The sequence below is a fragment of the Equus caballus genome, chromosome 14 (genome assembly GCF_041296265.1).
Source record: "Equus caballus isolate H_3958 breed thoroughbred chromosome 14, TB-T2T, whole genome shotgun sequence".
Classification (NCBI taxonomy): Eukaryota; Metazoa; Chordata; class Mammalia; order Perissodactyla; family Equidae; genus Equus; species Equus caballus.
Genome location: NC_091697.1, coordinates 37540337 through 37558403, shown reverse-complemented (window position 1 = coordinate 37558403; position 18067 = coordinate 37540337). Strand labels below are relative to the sequence as shown.

The window sequence follows — 18067 nt, the reverse complement described above, 5'->3', positions numbered from 1 at the left end:
AAGATTACAGTTATCAGTTCCCAATGCTGCCAGAATTAGTCACAGGACATTAAATACTGAGGGCTTTATGTCTGCACGTAAAGAGATGGCTAAGGAGCCCTAGTCTGTTGGTGGAAATTCTCTCCCAAAAGGGAAGTTGGAAAAAATAAAATAGTTAAGAATAATCCTTGGGCGCCTAGCCAAGTGCACTGTACACAGCAGGTACTCAATTAATATTTATTGCTATCTACATAGCATCTGCAACAGTGCCCACGTGTACCCCAGTGGGAATTATCATAAGCTATATTTTCCATCCTATAACCAGCCATGCATCCTCATGCTTTTAAACTCATCCCCATAAAGGCACACAGTAGGTCCTTGCTGAGGGGCTGCTATTCCTGGTGATGGTGAATTGGGGCACAGGACCTATGCAGGAAGAAACATCGGGGGTAAATTTAGGATGTTGGTATAGCACAGGGTACCGGAGCCCATCCTAGCCTCTTCCTGCAGTCTGAATGAATCGTACTTTTCCTCAACTTTCTGTATTTCAAACCTACAGCAAAGTTGAAGGAATAACAAGATGAACACGTGTATACTCTATAGCCAGATTCATGATTATTAATGTTCTACCACATTTGCTTCACTTTCTCTTTCTTATGTATGTGTTTTTTCTCTCTCACAAATACAGTAAATGTACTGTAAATATATATTCATAGTATATATAAATAGCTTATAAAAATATATTTACCTATAAATATAATAATATATTAAATTAATATATTATTTAATATATTAAAATATATACATACCTTTTCTCTTAGCCATTTGAGGGTAAGTTGCAGGCATCATGACACTCAGCCCTGAATCCCTCAGCGCACGTCTCTTAAGGACAAGGACATTCTCTCGGAATCAAAATAGAATTATCATATTCGGGAAATTTAACAATACTGTTTTCTACATAGAGTCCCCATTTGTCCAGTAATGTCCTTTATACTTTTAATCCAATTTCCTGTTAGTGCATTGCATGTAGTTGTCATGTGCCTGTGCGAATCTTAAGTAACTTTTCTCTCTCTCTTTCCCATCCAGCTGTTAGGTAGATCTATTGACTTGAACAGACTCATTACCCAGCGCATCTCTGCCGCCATGTATAAATCCTTGGACCAGGCCATCAGCCGCTTTGAGAGTGAGGACCTGACCTCCATCGTGGTAAGAGACTGGGGGCTGGTGGGAGTTCTGTTCTGGGATTCCTCAGACGAGAAGCCTAGTTGGGGGCCGTTGTTAGTCTAGTATTGAGCTAGTTAAAGAGAAGCAGTGAATCTCTTTCCCATCTGAATGGAGCAGGAAAAAAAAAAGACTTGAAATGTATGAGGGTAATCTTACCCTCCTGATTGGCTGGAGTGTGGGAGTGGAGGGGAATCTTGAAATCTTTAGAGATGGCCAACCCTAGGGCCCAGCTGCTTGCCCTTAGGAGTCTTCAGATCCGAGTAAGAAGGGGGATGGTACTAAGGAGCTAGGAAAGGATGCACAACGGGGTCAGCTTCATGAGTGTGCAGTAGTACAGGGCCCAGAAGGACTCTGTGCTTGGTTTAATGCTCTGCTGCCGCCATCTTGAAATTCTGAATAATTTTTAAACAATGGTCCCACATTTTCATTTTGCACTGGGACCTGCAAATTTACGTGCTTAGTCCTAATGCACAAGCATGGAACAGGCCTGCTCTCTTCTCCTTTTAAACAGCAATTTGAAGTACTGTCCACTAATTCTCTCTCTCCAAGAGTTAGAATAAGCCTGATTGATCAGTCTTTATGTGAATCAAAGGAAAATTTTAATGCTTTCAAAAGCAGATAAGTAGAAGGAATGAGAAAAATAGAAAATCTCCAGTTGTTGTGGGCAAGATCCAGCAATGGATACTAAAATTAGTGGGCAGAACTTTGAGAAGAATATTTTATGATTCCTCTTATTAATGAGGTTCCTAGAGCAGTGAAATTCATAGAGACAGAAAGTGGAATGGTGGTGGCCGGGGAATAGGGACTTGGTGTTTAATGGGTACAGAGTTTGAGTTGAGGAAGATTAAGTTCTGGAGCTGGATGGTGGTGATGGTTGCACAACAATGTAAAGATGATTAATGGCACAGAACCATACATTTAAAAATGGTTAAAATGGTAAAATTTGTTATTTATATTTTACCACAATAAAAAAATTACTCAAAAATGAAAAGAACTTTGAGAAGAAACAGGATACGTGCATAATCTCAAAGTGTCTCCTTCAAGATATTTATTAACTCCAAAGGGAAGAATAATAACTTTACAATGGAGAAACTGCCGGACACCATCTTAACCAAGCCTCAAAGGTTGATATCACCAGTAATAAGATTTATTCACACATCCCCTGGTATGTATTCTTCTGTAGTATTCTTGCCAAAAGATATCATCTCAATCTAAGCAGGAGAAAGTACCAGATAACCCCAAATTGAATGGGCATTCAAAAAAAAAAGTGAATGGTACTTTTAAAAGCATCCAGATCATAGAAGACGAAGGCAGACTGGAAACGGTTAGAGATTGGAAAAGACTGAGGCAACATGACGACTAATCGCAACATGGGATTCTGGATTGAGTCCTAGAACAGAAAAATGGACCTTCATGGAAAAACTGGGGACCTCTGAACACGGTCTATCATTTAGTTGATAGAATTGTACCAGTGTTAATTTCCCACTTTTGATAATTATACAATGGTTATGTAACGTGTTACCATTGGAGAAACCAGGTCAAGGATATGCAGGAACTCTGCTGTTTTCACAACTTTTTTTCTGTACGTTTCAAATTACTTCAAAATAATTTTTTTTTTTTTTGTACAAAGTGGTTTAAAAAAAAAAAAAAATGGCGGACTAAGAACTAGGCCTCTAGAGTCAGAAAGACCTGGGGTCCCAGTCCTGGCCCTGCCGCTGACTAGCTAGGCGATCTTGGGCAAGTTACTTATCATCTACAAACCTGTGTCCCCATCTACACAATGGAGGAACTATTAGAATCCACCTCATGGCATTGTTATAAGGATGAAAGGAGAGACTGCCTCGAAAGAGCTTTGCATAGTTCCTTGCACTTAGTAGCTTATGAAAAAAAAGGTGAGAGGAACATAGAAATCTTGGGCTGCAATGAAACGTTCTCGGGAAATTTTCAGCGTTTTGTAAGAGGACTTGACCCACTGCCCACCTCAGTCCTAGGTCACTTCCTTTGAGAGACTATAACATAGCACACATTCTGGGAGACCTATTTTAAGAAATAGATTTTTCTTTGTTTATGCCAAAATGTTAGCAGTGATTATCTCCAAGTGGTGGGATTTTTGTTTTCATCTGTATCTTCTGGTCTTCCAGTAATAAATGAATATCTCTTATGGAAACACTGGTTTGGGGTGTGTCTGTGTGTCCGTGGCCTGTTCCCACCCCTTGAAAGGCACTGAATGTTCTTCTGGCTGGGAACAAAATCAAAACAAGCACAAAAGCGCATGTTTATCAGGTGAGGGCAACAGACCCTGGGAGAGTAGCCGCTTCCCCTGAAGCCCATGAAGAGGGGCCCCCAGGGACACGCTCTCTGGTGGGGTCAGGAGGCCCCCCTCTTCTGAGAAACAAACCGCAGAATGTGCTCCCCTCAGCCCTTCCCTCCACCTTAGAAACTCTTATCTGAGATGGGGAGGCGGCTTGAGGCCAAGCTGAAGGGTTACAGACATTTCTTCCATCAGTCGCCCTCATCCTGCACAGCTGAGCAGATAGTCTCCAGGAGAGCTGATGCTGACAACAGCCGGCAGCCTGCAGGCTGTGTTTTGTTTAGGCTGCAGAGCATATTTGAAACTTTGAGCCAACATTTAACATTTGGAAGGATTCGAATAAAACTGCAGACCAGCCTTCCCAGATGGCAACAATTGCCTAGAAATGACTAGTCGTTTCTGTCAGCTGGGCTGTGCTGTCTTCGGTTTGCTGCAAGCCCCACTGGTGCACTTCATTCATATGTATGACCTACCAGCCCTTGCTGTGCCTGAGTTTGAGACTCAGCCTGCTCTCCTCACCTGCCTGGGGTCTCAGAGCAGATTAACAATCTGACAATCCGGTTCCTGGTTCCCATTGCATAGCTCTTTCCACTACTTAACAGAAGTTTGCCCATGGGGGTGTTTTGTTTCCCCAGTTCTGCTTCTTTGTTGCCCCTCAGTAAACTGGCTTCACTATCGAAAGCTGATATCCTCTCAGAAGGCACCTGAACACTCCCGAGGCCGTTTAAACCTTCTGTGCCCTGCATCACTGAGCCCTGCGGCCAGTAGGCAAGGGCCCTCTCCTGATTTACAGGCCAGAAGAACATGCTGATGCAAAGGCACAGTTTGGATTAACATAACAAAAACCCCTGTGCTGTTGCAAGGTGCAAGACGTGGACCTTCCTTTCCAGCAGCCCTGCATCTGCAGAGCTGAGGACTCTCCTTCATCTTCCTTGTGAACACTGGCACGCGTTTGTGAGACTGTTAAAATCGCTGAGTATTAGAACAGAAACCATCCCTCGGTTTCTCATCTACACTCATCTTCCTGGTAACAGGGTACCTCAGTGTGCCATTCCAGAATTGAAATCCAGATTTTGACCTTCTTTTGGAAGATTGCAGGATCTGCCATCACTAAGCCCCATTTCGAGTGGCAACCCTCAGATGCAGTCAAGTACCAGCTCTGCCTTGGTCTGGGCAGGGGCTCTCCAGTTTGCCACAGACAGCCCAGCCCCAGGTCTCACGCCTGCCCCAGCTTATCTCTGTACCTGACCTTTCTGGCCCCTGCAGCTATTTAAGTGTGCAACCTTTGATCTAATTCTCTATCTCCAGTTTAGAGCCATAGAATCTGAGTTTCAGAGAGGCAAAGCTCCAAGATTAGAAGAATGGTCTGGGGCCTTCTCCTGACCACACACTGGACCCCAGCCAGGGTTAGGGGGGCCTTGGGGCTGATGAGAATAAAGTTGAATCCCTGGTGTGGGGCTGCTTCCTGTGACTGTAGACAGCTGAGCTCCATACCCCAGCTGTTAAAGCTGGCCCTCTGGCCATCTCATGTCCTGGCCGTGCTCTGGGAAACTGCCCTTTCTGTGTCACAGGGGCCAAACGTGATTTGGAATCAGAAGACCGGGGCTCGCATCCTAAGCCCTATTCTATATTCACTATGTGACCTTGGGCAAGTTACTTAACCTGCCAAGCCTCAGTTTTTCTCTCTATGAAACAGGGGCATCTCAAAAGACAGCTTAACCAAAACCATGTAGGAGTGTCCTAGAGTGTCACGTAGAGGTATGTCTTCTCTGCACAAGACTGTCCTTTGATTCTTTTTGATAGCAGTGCAACAAGATTCTAAAGCAAGCCCAAAGGGTTTCACTCTCCTTTTCCTTCCCACCCAATGCAGTGACCTGCTGTGTCCGGGTATAACCACCCAGCTCCCGTTCTTTGCATGAAGATGGGATTCCAAATGCTCAGGGCCCACAGCTCACACAGGGCCATGGTCCACGGCTTCCAGCCGCACCTTTGCCAACACGTGTGACCAACCCACTGTGACTGAGGGACACAGGAGGATTCCAAAGGAGGGGGTGTACTGCTTCCAGCTCTTTTTTAAGTTTCTATAGTATACAGTGGTGAAAAATGTGGATTGTGGAGCCCGACTTCCTGGATTTGAAGCCAAGTTACTTAACTTCTCAAAGCCTCGGTTTCTGTATGCATAAAGACAGTCGTAATACTGACTTCATAGGGATTTTCTTGAGCATTAAATGAGTTAATCCATATAAAGTGCTTAGAATACTCCTTCGTACATATTAGATTGAACCATATGAAATTACTAATATTCTATAGTGTTTGACCTAAAAAAACAGCAGTTTCATGTGGTCTGACCTAATAGCAAGTACTTAGTAGTTGGTAGCTCTTAAGGTTACATCTGCAGGGCGGAGATAGGGCCTCTGGTGACAGCCAGTCACAGCTCTCTTTTACTTTACAGGAGACACTGAGGGACCAGCTGTTTCCTCAGCAATATGGAATCTGGAAAGCAAGTAGGCGTGCTTTCTACCCAAAGGGGGATAGACAGGGGATTCGCACATGGTCTCTGGTCCCCTTCCCGGGACAGGCTTGCAGCCTCCCTCAGCATAGGCTGGCAGTTCCTTCCACTCCTCAAAAGAAGGGAGTGTTGTCACATGCCACCACAAGGGTCCTAGTCCTCGTGTCAGCAGTCAGGAGGTTGTCTGAGGGGCTCTTGCCTGCATGAGAGGAATCTGTAAGACAAAGTGATGCATGAGTGCAAGGTCTGTGTGAACATCCTCAGTAGCCACGGGTTCTCTCTCCGGGCAGGAGCTGGAGTGGTTGCTGGAGATCAACCGGCTCACACACCGGCTGCTGTGTAAGCACATGACCCTGGACAGCTTCGATGCCATGTTCCGGGAGGCCAATCACAACGTGTCTGCCCCCTACGGACGCATCACCCTGCACGTCTTCTGGGAGCTGAACTTCGACTTCCTCCCTAACTACTGCTACAATGGGTCCACCAACCGGTAAGGAAATCCCTGTGCAAAGGGGGCTGGGGCGAAGTGGGATGGGGTGGGGCGAGGGAGCAGCCAGCTGCCCCCTCCACACTAGGCCCAGTGCAGGTTGTCAGTTTACTCCTGCAAGAGGCACCTTGTGGAGCCCCTCCTGGGCACAGGCTCTGTGTTGGAAGCAAGGATGCCACAGTGAACAAGCAGACTCCTTCCTGGTTCTCGGAGCCTTCAGGCTAGAGGAGGGTGCAGGTGATCAAACAATTGTATGATAAATGTACTGCTATAAACAGCCAACCTGGAGATGGAGGAGAGCCCACAACCTGAGAGAGAGAACGGCACCACTTGATCCCGTCCAGGAAGTGATGCAAACCTCAAAGGAAGCTTCCTCCTCTGAGGATATAATGGTAGAGTTGGGATGCGAAGGAAGAATAGGCATAAATAAGGCAAAAGGCAGGAGAAGAATCTTCCAGCCAAAGTTTCTAAGGAACTGAGAGGCTGGTGAGGGTGGAGCTGGGATGGGGAACGGTGCCATGAAAGATAAGGCCGGACACAGGAGGAAGCAGGAACTAGACCATGCATGAGTCCATAGGCCACATAGGATGGAGCGTTTATGAACTTTGGCAGAGTTTGAGGAGGAGGAGCGACATGATCAGATGGTACTTTTATGAGGAGGTCCACATATGTGAACGCATGTGTGCAAAACAGGCATACATTTGCAGAGCACACACATGCGTGGCAAAATGGAATGTGTCTCCTGCAAGGGGCACATGGCGCCAGGCCAGCCACCAAGATAGAGACCACACCTAATCTCTTATCCCCAAAGAGGTTCAAAACCTGATGGAAGGGGTGAGACATATTCACGTACAAAACAAGTACATAAGGATGTGCAAAAATGTATATTTACACATCTTCTCAGGATCCTCAGGGCCTGGCTCCTGGCCACTATGCATCGAATGAATGGAAGGGTCTGGGAGGAATCTACAAATGTGCATAAATCCACACACTCAGCAAGACAGACTTCTCCTTCTCTTAAGATTTGGGACTTTTAATCCTCTCAAGCAGAATTCTGCAAACTACAGCCCACGCACCACATCTAGTTGGCAAATGTTTTTGTACAGCCCATGAGCTAAGAATGGTATTGACGTTTTAAATAGGGGAGAATCCAAAGAATTATAATTGGGTGACAAGCAGAAATTGTTTGAAATTCATAAAGTTTTATTGGAACTCAGCCATGCTCATTCATTTACTCCCGTTTATGGGTGCTTTCACACTACCAGCAGAGCTGAGTAATTGTAACAGAGACCATCTGGCTTGCAAAGCTGAAAATATTTGCTATCTGGGCCTATACGGAAAGAGTTTGCAGAACCCTGCTTTTGAGAAACCACCCTGGGGGTGGAGGGACGGAGCTCTGGAGAAGGCCGTTTTCAGGCCCAGCCCATTCTCGCTTTCTTGCCTGCTGTCCTTCTGAGCAGCCGCAAGCCCAGCATCGAGCCTGTGAATCTGGACTACAGGTTTCCCATCTATGGAAGGGAAACAGTAGTTGAACAGGAGGATGTCAGAGGACTTTATTACCTTTATAGGCAACCACCTAAGAAATAGTGAGGTCACACCTGGTCAAGAAGGGCTCCCACTATATCATGTCCTGTGAAGAATAATGTTAGGACCTGGTTAACTCCCCTCCCATCTCTTTTCTTCTACTAGTTTTGTCCGAACTGCCATTCCTTTTACCCAAGAGCCACAAAGAGATAAACCTGCCAACGTCCAGCCTTATTACCTCTATGGGTCCAAGGTGAGTAGTCTTGCCCGGTCCTACTTCTAAGAGGGCTAGTGAGCAAAAGCAAATAGCAGAGTTGTTCGTGAGTCAGAAAAGCAGGAAGGTGTGGGGATAAAGAGGCAGTAGTGAGACCCAGGCGGAAATGACTGCGAGGATATTCATCTTTATTTGTTCACAATTGGCAAGGATGCGGGTTAACACAGACCTGGTGGGGCTGGATGCTGGGCAGGGCTGTCTGGGGAGGACTTCACTGAGGTGAGCAGGGAAATGGGTGTGTGGGGCTTCTCGTCTTGGTGTCCCATCTCCTCCTGTTTCTCAGCTGATTGATTGCAGTATTGTCCTGTGATTCTGGGATGTTGTGCTCCATAAATATAAGGGATTTGCAGACAGGAAGTGGTTGAGGAGGTGGAGCTTTGAAGGAAATCCCAGATGGCTGGAGCTAGAGCAAAGAGACAGGTCTTCTCCCATCTCTTTGCTGCTTTGCTGATATGTACACATCTTAACACAAACTAAACCTCTCAAATGGTGCCTTCTTCTATCCTTTGCCATTCCCAGGCATTAAGCACCTACTCTAGTCCTCTACATGCTGGGGATATATCAGAGACTAAAACAGACATCATCCCTGCCCTCCTCAAGTTCCATTTCCACATCCATGGTAGGGACAGGGGAGCAAGGTTCACAAAGTCTCACCAACACGATGACATATGTAGGAGATTCATTTTCTACCCTGGGGGTTGGTACAGGCCGACTAAAGAATGCCACTGTTGTCAACAACAACAAAAAAAGCCAACATTTTTCTTTGTGATGGAATAAAAATGGCCACCTTTTACCCCATTTGCGAAAAGTAAGCACAGAGGGACTTAGAAGAGGAGCTGGCCGGATAAATATAACGTTGGTAGACAAAGTACTCGTCTAGGTCGAGGAGCCCTAGATTTGGAAGTGTGATGAAGCAAGACAAGTTCCCACCGCTTGGCCTAAGGTAGAGCTCAGAGGGTCTTGGACTGATGCTGGGAGAGTGTGGGTATCTTCTTCAGAACAACCAATCTGGTCAAAGCAGCTTTCTCAAATCAAGGGACTCTTACAGATAGCATTTTAGATCGTTCATGGACTTTCTCACAGGAGAAAGACTTAAGCTGGTGCTATTGTTTCCTTACTACCTTTCCAATGTTTGCTAATCTAATCTCCCTTTTAATCGAAGATAAAAGAGCAGGCCTTAAGCTCAGTCTTTAGTAGGCAATAGCATCTGTCAAATTTAATATTATGTTTTCATTATATTTATTCTTATGTCTCTTCCCTTCTATTTATAGCAGTGGGCTGCTAGTTTTTCACTTTTAGAGTAATACAGGGCTATCTCTTAAAATAAAGTTTGAAGTTTTAAAAATAAGTGAATTTAAAGAACTATTGTTCGTAATAGTAAAGGTAGTCTATGGTTTAAAAAAAAATGAAGGTGGGGTACAAGGTGGTACGTGATGGCCTGAAAGTTGGAAAACACTCACGAACAAGTCTCCTCACAGCTTTCTAGAATAACTCCCCCCAGTATGACTGAAAGCATAACTCAAAGAGCCCGTTCTTCAACTCAAAAATTTCCTTGAAGTATGGTGTTTTATTTAAGCCATGCACATCTCACTTTCTACATCATGATATATTCATGTTTGTTTTAGTATTAAGATAATGTTTTTAATTCCTAACTGGCTCCCCCTAAAATGGACTTGCCTAAGAGGTGCCACATTACTCCCTCAGCACATGGGGGTGTATGTTTTCCAGCTTGAGAAGCTTTGTGATAGAGCAGTCATCCAACCCAGGTGATTCACTGGAACACTGACGTTGAGGGAAGACGAATGAGTAGTCTGTAGCCAGAAGACCTACTGCTTAGGGGGGCAGTGGCGGGAGGGATGCGACTTTAGGCTGTATGATGCAGGCTGCCTCCTCTCTACTTCTTACTCCCCAAAATGAGGCAGTAGGGCGGGTTGGTCACCACCCTCTCTCTGTAAGGCACCCACATCCGGGGCTTCCTGGTCAGCTTCGGCTTCCGGTTCTGCTCCAGCTCTGGAGTTCTTGCGTGGCATTTCCACCAGGGGGAGCCCCTGCAGGTCTTCCTCCCTCTGACCGAGAGCTGGGGCCTCTTCTGGCCATCTCACCAACCCATTGGCTTCCTCCATGTGACCAGCTCTGTAAGACCATCGAGGCTCATGGCAACGGATGCACCAGAACTGGAGGCAGATGAAGGCTAAGACGGCTGTGAAGCAGGCCAGCAGAATGGCCATCAAGACCCAAAGGGAGATTTGGGGGTCCACCAGGGAGCTTCCAGCAGCCAGTGGACTCTTATCCAGGGTGTGGAACATGGTGCAGTAGTGCCTGTAGGGGAATGCAGCCTTCTTACAGCTGATGCACAGGAAGTAGAGAGTGGAAGGGGCGAGGTGTTCCAGCACCACGGAGCTGATAGATCGAGGCACCTTCTCCTCGTGGTGGAAGCTGTAGCGAAGATAGCCAGAGAAGATGCTGTTCCAATTGGGCCTATACATAATATGGTAATAGTCCTCCAGGCAGGGCTCCGAGGACGACCAGGAAATGATGGCTCCCGTATAAGAAACGTTCCCAACCTCGATGTTCATCCTGATTCTGAAATCAGAATCAAAGTGAAGAGTAACTTATCCCCTTATTTAAGTACTTATTTATGATAATCATCGCTGCCATTTATTGAGCATTCAAGATGAGCACTGATATTACCTCATTTTACAAAGAAATGGGAGTCAAGAGGTGACATTACTTAGCTAGGCATAGCTAAGAAATGGCAGAACAAAAGTTCAAATCAGGGTTGTCTCATACCAAAGCTGGAGACCTTCAGGCTGAAAAAGATGCACCCACATCCCCTAGCCTCATGCTGCCCTGACTCAGATCCTTTAAATACAACATTGTTCCCAGCCCTGGAAAAAGAGAAGAAGAAAGGCAATAAAAGGAGAAATCAGTACAAACTCAGAGTCCCCATGTTAGTTACCACAGGTCTGTGACCTCCAAGTCAGGCAATTGTTTCACCTAAAATTTCCTTTCTGGACCTCTGGCTTCTCCAAGTGCTGTGAGGTCAGTCATCTAGAACATTCTGCCCACTGCTTTTTTAGCCTCCCAGTTCTGTTGCTCATGGCAGGAGGAAATTTGCTTTGTCACTCATTGGTAACTGATTTCTCCCCAAAGCCTCTGCTCACAGTTTGTTTGTTCAAAACCAGAGGAACCCAGGAAATTAGTTTCCTAGGTCAAGATAATCAGCTCCCGATACAAGCATAACTGCTATTTAGTACTACTGTACTATGAGCGTTAATAATGCTGATAACCTCCAACAGTTAGCTAGTGGTTGCTGCGTAACAGGTCATGCTAGTTGCTTGGCATACAATAATAAATTTCATTTATTTTTCATTGCACCCTCCGAGCTAGATCCCCCTTTTACAGATGAGCAATCTGAGGTCACTCAGTTAATAAGTACAAGACTCAAAGCTACTTTACCGCCAGATTTCCACATGCAGGGCTGCTGGGTTTAGCAATACAATGTTATCGCAAAACGAGGTGCTGGTGCTAAGACCCACTTGCTGTTTTTCCAGACAAATCAAATGAGCCCTCTTCAGATGGCCAGCCCTCTCGCTTTGGTAAGAGAGCACCATCTTTAAGCTTCTTAGTTTCTCTTTAATTCCCTTTGAGAGATACAGTTCCCCTCCACTGAATTTCCCCTGAGCTAAAATTCAGGCACAGCCGTATTCAACCTGTGTCTGCTCACGTACAGGTCTCACGCAGCTCTGTTCTCTGCCCCTCCTCTCTCACACGAAATACAGGTTTTATTGTAGATTGTGGTGACATAGTAAAAAAACAGTCGATCCGACTTTAACCTGAATTGGATATTACGCCAAACTGATTTCTGTTATGAGCTGTTCTCTCTCCTTCCTGCCTCCCTCCAACCTTCTGTTTTCGTGCGCGTATTCCTAGAGTAGTGGAGCTGCAGAAAGACGCACAGCACTGAGTGATTTTCCGATCCTTGTTTTTCTTCTCTAAGGATGACAGTGAACTGAGATGCTCAGGAATGGGAATAGTTCCTTTCTGTTTGGCTGGAAATTTCTTCCCTGAGAAATAGGTAATGAAAGGGACGAGACAGATGTGCTCAGATCCCTCCAGGCAAGGTCATTGCAAAGGAGACAGAGTATTTGTGCCCCTTCTCATACACTCCCTCCGCTCCACCCCAGCACCCCACACATCCCTATAAATATGCTTCCGACTACAATGAAAAAAGATCTTAATTCATTTACTTATGATACAGAAGCAACGGCCTTTGTAAACCCCTTCCATCCGGAGTGATCAGGAATCCCATTTCTTGTCATGAATCAGTTCTCCTATTTGCCTCGTATCTGCCACTGTCTTTGCACACTGAGTTCCCTACAGCAGACATTTTTAAGAGCTTTCTGTGAAGATGCTAGCAGCATCCTCAGCTTTTAGGACCAAGTCAGTTTCCCTTATTTTTCTTCCTCTGCTTCTGTTTCTAAATTTCCCCAGTTTTTAGCTATTCATATTACCATTGCCTGGCCCTCCTCCAAGCAGAGTGTGAAAGGAAAAGCCATTTCCATTTCCAAGAAGAGCCATTTGTGTCCCTTACCTGATGCTTGTAGTGGATCTGGTTAATGATGGATCTGGATAGAGCGCAGCTCTCAGAGGCAGAGTGGACCAAAGCTGTCAGAATGGTGCCTTCTCCCCTCCTGTGCTCTGGGCTCTCCTTGGTGTCTCTCTCGCCACTGTCTGAGTAATCCCACTGTCGCCCCCAACGCTCACATTATTCATTTCTTCAGATCAGCATCATTCACCATGGCAACCAGCATGCATCTGTACGCACGATGCTGTCAGGGACCAGTCTGGAAAGGCTTTTGCCCAGTGAGAGGAGCTCTCATCCCTTTGGCTGAAAAAAGGCAAACAGTCTCCTGCAAACTCATCCTCAGAATAGTGCTAATTCTTCCAAGGCTCCTAAATTTTCTCTCTAATTGGCTAGTTATCTTTTTCTTTTTGCCCCCTCTAGACCCTCTTTGGACAATGGTTTCAAATGCAAAGATGCCCTTCTCAGTTATCCCACAACTAAAACAGTAATATCATCCTCATCCCCTCCTACCCGCTCCCCCCCCAAATTCTGCCTTGCCTCCTACCCACCCTTAGGTCCTCTTTTTTCTTTATTCTTGTCTCCCGTGGCACTAGTCAAGACTCTTTATTTTCTGAACCTCAATTCCATCATCTCTAAATCTGTGGGTTTGGGCGAGATCAGGATGGCAGATAGAAAATTTGAATACTACTTCTGCCTAGTCCTGAACCCGTGTCAGGCTTGCTAAACTATCATGGCACTTGTGCCATGGGGGTTTGAGTGTCCCCCCAAAATTCAGGTCCACCCAGAACCTCAGAATGTGACCTTATTTGGAAATAGACTCTTTTTGGATTTAATTAGTTAAGGATCTCGAAATGATATCATCCTGGATTTAGGAGAAGCCCTAAATCCAGTGACTGGTGTCCTTATAAGAGGAAGGAGAGGGAGATTTGCACACAGAGGGATACAAAGGGAAGAAGCCATGTGAAGACAAAGAAAGAGACTAGAGTGCTGCTGCCATAAGCCAAGGAATGCCAGGAGCCACCAGGAGCTGGAGGATGCAAGGAAGGATGCTCCCCTAGAGCCTGCAGAGGGAGTGTGGCCTTGCTAGCACCTTGATTTCAGGCTTCTGGGCTCCACAACTGTGAGATAAATGTCTCTTGTTTTAAGTCACCACATTTGTGGTAACTTGTTCTGCAGCCCTAGGAAACTAATACAGCAGTCCTTCCAGCTGGGCTCAGAAACACAGCCTCAGAGTCCTTCTCAACACAGGCATCCCAAGAAGCTGCTTAACCACTCAATCAGTTGGAGTTGACACCAGAAATGGAAACTGTTTACTGTTCCTGGGTTGGATGATCCCCAAAGTTCCTTTTCTTTCAAGAATCCTGACTTTGCTTCCTCGCCTGTTTCCATTTCCCATAAAGGTTTATCTCCCTCTGAAATTCCACCCCTTCCTGTTCCCCTCAGCCTTAAAATAACATGTTGCCACCGTTCCGTTGGGGAGACTCCAGAGCGTGTCTGAAATAGAGAATAAAGTTCAGCCACCAAGTTTGTGGTCATTTGTTACGGCGCCCCTCGGTCGGATCGATTTAGACCTGAATTATTTTACACAAATGATGTGTTTTAAAAAGTCAGCCTTTTTCTTCTTGGTTCTTGGTCAGAGTATCCACGTGAACCTAGGAAAATCTCCCTGTGATAATCAGAAAGTTATGGGGCGTTGCCTGGTGAGCCAGAGACCCTCCCCGGGCCAGGGCTCTCTGTGCGCCTTGGAGTCTCGGGATGTCCGTCGTCCTCGATTAGACACTTGTTCCGTGGCTTTCCTGCGGCGTTTGGCCTTTCCAGGGGCCTGTCTGTGATCTGCTGGAATACGTGCTGATGATGACTGCCTGCAGAGCGTAAAAGCGTCCTCCCCACAGAAAGGCCAGGGCAGCAGTTTACAGGTGCCTTTTGAAAAGGTTATTTTGAGGGGAATAAAAATACCAGAGTTAGGGGCCTGTGGAGTGACGAGACAGAACTGAAGCCTTTGCCACCGAAAGTGGGAATTTATTTTTAATCCTCCTGGATGCCATTTTGACACTGAGCTTTTTATTTGAGAAGTCGAGACGCTCAGAGAACACGAGGCCTAGAACTTCTCTTGTCTCACAGATTCCAGGAGAAGAGATGGCGTTCCTCAGGCTGCGCACCTGATTAGTGGCAGAGTCAGGAGTGGAAACCGAGTCCCTGACTCCGAGTCCAGGGCTTGTCCTGCTCCTCTGGGCTGTCACCATTCACCAGCAGCACCCAGAGGAGCCAGTGCAGCCCTTGGTGAATGAGACTGATCCCCTGGGGACACTTGCTCAGGAGATGGCACCCCAGCCCAGCCCACTCTTTGTCCTCAATCAGGAAGGACCCTTCTGTGGGATCCAAGTTGTAGCCTCTTCAGCTGTCTGGCCAGGAGGTGCCTGGTTGGTTTACACCAGTGATAAATTACTGCCAGAGGACATCAGCCAAGAGCGGGGTCCCTGAGTCCTTCCTGCAGGTGGCAGTGAAGGAATGATGTCAGGGCACCCAGAGGAAGGTAGTGGTTCAGAGTGCAGGTCCTGATACCCCCAGACTGGGTTCACATCCTGCCTGTGTGGCCTTGGACAAATTCCCTGACTCTTCTGTGCCTTGATTAACTCTTCTGTAAAATGGGAATATCAATAATACCTGCCTTACAGCGTTGTTGCAGCAGAGAGATGAGCCCATCTCTGTGCAGTGCTGGGCTTAGGAGAAGCAGCTGTTATTACTAAGAACAGAAGGTCAGTGGCTCAGAGCCGTTTCCTGAGTTGGTTGTAGCTTCATCCAGAGGCTGTAATGGGCAAGGTTGGCACCCTGGATGGTACTTGCTTCCCTTTATTTTTATTCTTAAAACAGCTTTGTTTTTTAAAAAAACATATATGCTTATTGTACATAAATTAAGGAATATAGAAAAGTTCAAAGATGACAGTAAAACTTGTACAGCTCAGAAATAACCACTAAGAACTTTTTGGTGCATTTTACATATGTTTTCTCGTTTTACCCATGGGGAACTCTTTGAGGTAGGCCCTCTTATCACCATTGTACAAAGGGAGAAACCGAGGCTCAGAGGGGTTCATTAACTTGACCGTGAGCACAGAGCGAGGTTGTGGCAGAGCAGGGCTCCAAGCCGAGGTCTGTTGGTCCAGAGCCCGAGCTTCCAGCTGGCCTCTCGGATGCGCTGCTGCTCTGCTCGTGCCGTTCTGCAGTCAACAATGGTCAACGAGAGCTCTTTGCCTTATGTTACCTTCTCCGGAGAGGTAGAGACAGGACTTTGCTGTTTAGTGGATTCTAGAATGATGGGAACAGGCAAGGAACTTAAATACCTCAGAGAGAGCATCGAGCCACCTGAATGTAGCCGACAGAGAAAACATCAAATACATTTGGAAAAATATGGCCAGCAAGTGTTTCCTCCTCTGGAGTCTGGAGTCCAAGTACCCCTGCCTAAGAGCTCTGTCACTCAGGGTTAGGGGTGACATTGAATCTAAAAAACCTTTAGCAACTGCTTCAGGATTCAAAATTTGCATATGAGTCAAAACTTTAAAAATATTCTCTAAATAAATTATATAGAGTCTATCATAAAACTGCCTTCCGAGTGATAGAGATTGTGGCACAAATCATCCCTTAAATTATGCTAATAATTTCCCATTAATGTTTCGGTCTTTGGAAATTGTTGGTGTGATCTTGTGTTTGGTGTGGTCGTCACTTGCTAAGTGATGCCCCTGTGAGTCAGGATTTGACCTTAGAAATTTATCCTACTCTGGCAGTGCCTTCCCCATTAGGTCATGGTCCATGGGACCGAGGACCCAGTGCTTTGCTGCAGCAAGCTGGGTACGTCACAGCTGGGGCCATTCCTGGGTGCCAGCACTTCCCACGTAGCCTGACCAAGGGAGTCTGTCTCAGCACTAGCAGTGCCACCCCCCCCCCATGTCTGCGTGGTCCCACTCCCAGGCTACCCAACGTTACTTACCCACCAGTCTAGAAGAATTTCGGTCATTTGGCAGTGGGTACATAAGGCAGACTATCATCTTGTATTTCAGGCAAGTCTCTCACTTCATTTGGGCTTTCGATTCCTCCTCTGCTAAATGGGGATCATTGTGCCTGCCTTCCCTGGTCTAGTAGGCTGATAACGGCCCCCAAGACAGCAGGTCCTAATCCTGGAACCTGCAAATATTACCTTATTTGGAAAAAGGGCTTTGCAAATGTGATTAGGTAAAGGATCTTGAGATGGGCAGATTATCCTGGATTATCAGGATGGGTCCTAAATGCCATCACAAGTGTCCTGATGAGAGGGAGGCAGAGGGAGGTGACATGCATACAGAGGAGAAGGCCAGATCTCAGCAGAGAGATCTGAAGATTGGAGTGATGCAGCCACAAGTCCAGGAATGCTGGCAGCCACCAGGAGCTGGAAGAGGCAAGGGATGGGTTGTCCCCTAGAGCATCTGGAGGGAGTGTGGCCCTGCTGATGCTTTAATTTTGGCCCAGTGATACTGACTTTGGATTATGGCTTCCAGAACTATGCAAGAATAAATTTCTATTGTTTTAAGCCACCAGGTTTGTGGAAATTTGTAATAGCCACAGAGAACAAATATACCTGGGCAAGTTATGAAGGAATTATGTAAAAACATTCATAAACAGAGAAACATTATACACTTACATATGATCATATGGTACAGATTATTTACAAAGTGATAGCATTGGTTTCCTCCAAAAATTTGGGCATCTCTAAGTATTATAGGGTTGATGTGGTGTCTCTGAACAGGAAAGGCTCAGTTCCTGTTCTCCGTCTTGCCTTCTCCAAGGACTTTGTTAGTGAGACAAGAAAGAGAAGAGCATCATTTCTTGAGGTCTCTACAGCAACTCCCTTGGATCTTTCAGCCTCTGAGCTGAGCAGGCCAAGAAGGAAACCCACATATTGGAGACCCAGCCCTCTAGATCAGCAGATGTCAGTAAGGGACAGACAGACACATGAGTAGTTTTACCCACACCCTAGCGATGGATTTGAACCTGTCGCTCAGGAGTTATCAGTGCTTTAACCCATCATACCCTGTGATCTTTCCCAACAAGGACGGTCTTGCTGTTTTATTCATTTACCTGAGTCTTTATTTACCTGCAGTGGTTTCAGAGAGTTGGCCCGCAGCTCTCCAACCTGAATTAGG

At 46.1% G+C, this 18067-nt stretch overlaps 2 protein-coding genes across 11 annotated transcripts in view; one reads left to right on the top strand and one right to left on the bottom strand.

Annotated features, from left to right (window-relative positions):
• CYFIP2 (cytoplasmic FMR1 interacting protein 2) overlaps positions 1-18067 on the top strand; it is a 125237-nt gene that overhangs the window by 64531 nt on the left and 42639 nt on the right. For all 10 annotated transcript variants that reach the window (XM_023617332.2, XM_023617329.2, XM_023617333.2 and 7 more), the window contains 3 exons: positions 1066-1185; positions 6314-6513; positions 8200-8287. In XM_023617332.2, coding sequence (XP_023473100.1) covers positions 1066-1185; positions 6314-6513; positions 8200-8287 — 408 coding nt within the window. The remainder of the gene's footprint in view (positions 1-1065; positions 1186-6313; positions 6514-8199; positions 8288-18067) is intronic.
• FNDC9 (fibronectin type III domain containing 9) lies at positions 8416-13199 on the bottom strand. The gene is made up of 2 exons (XM_014730549.3): positions 12903-13199; positions 8416-10891 (listed from the first exon to the last, which is right to left on the bottom strand). The coding sequence occupies exon 2, from the start codon at positions 10882-10884 to the stop codon at positions 10210-10212; it is 675 nt and encodes a 224-aa protein (XP_014586035.1). The 5' UTR covers positions 10885-10891; positions 12903-13199; the 3' UTR covers positions 8416-10209.

Coding starts and splice junctions, on each gene's coding strand:
- FNDC9 (XM_014730549.3), bottom strand. CDS start 10,884: ATGAACATCGAGGTTGGGAACGTTTCTTATACGGGAGCCATCATTTCC.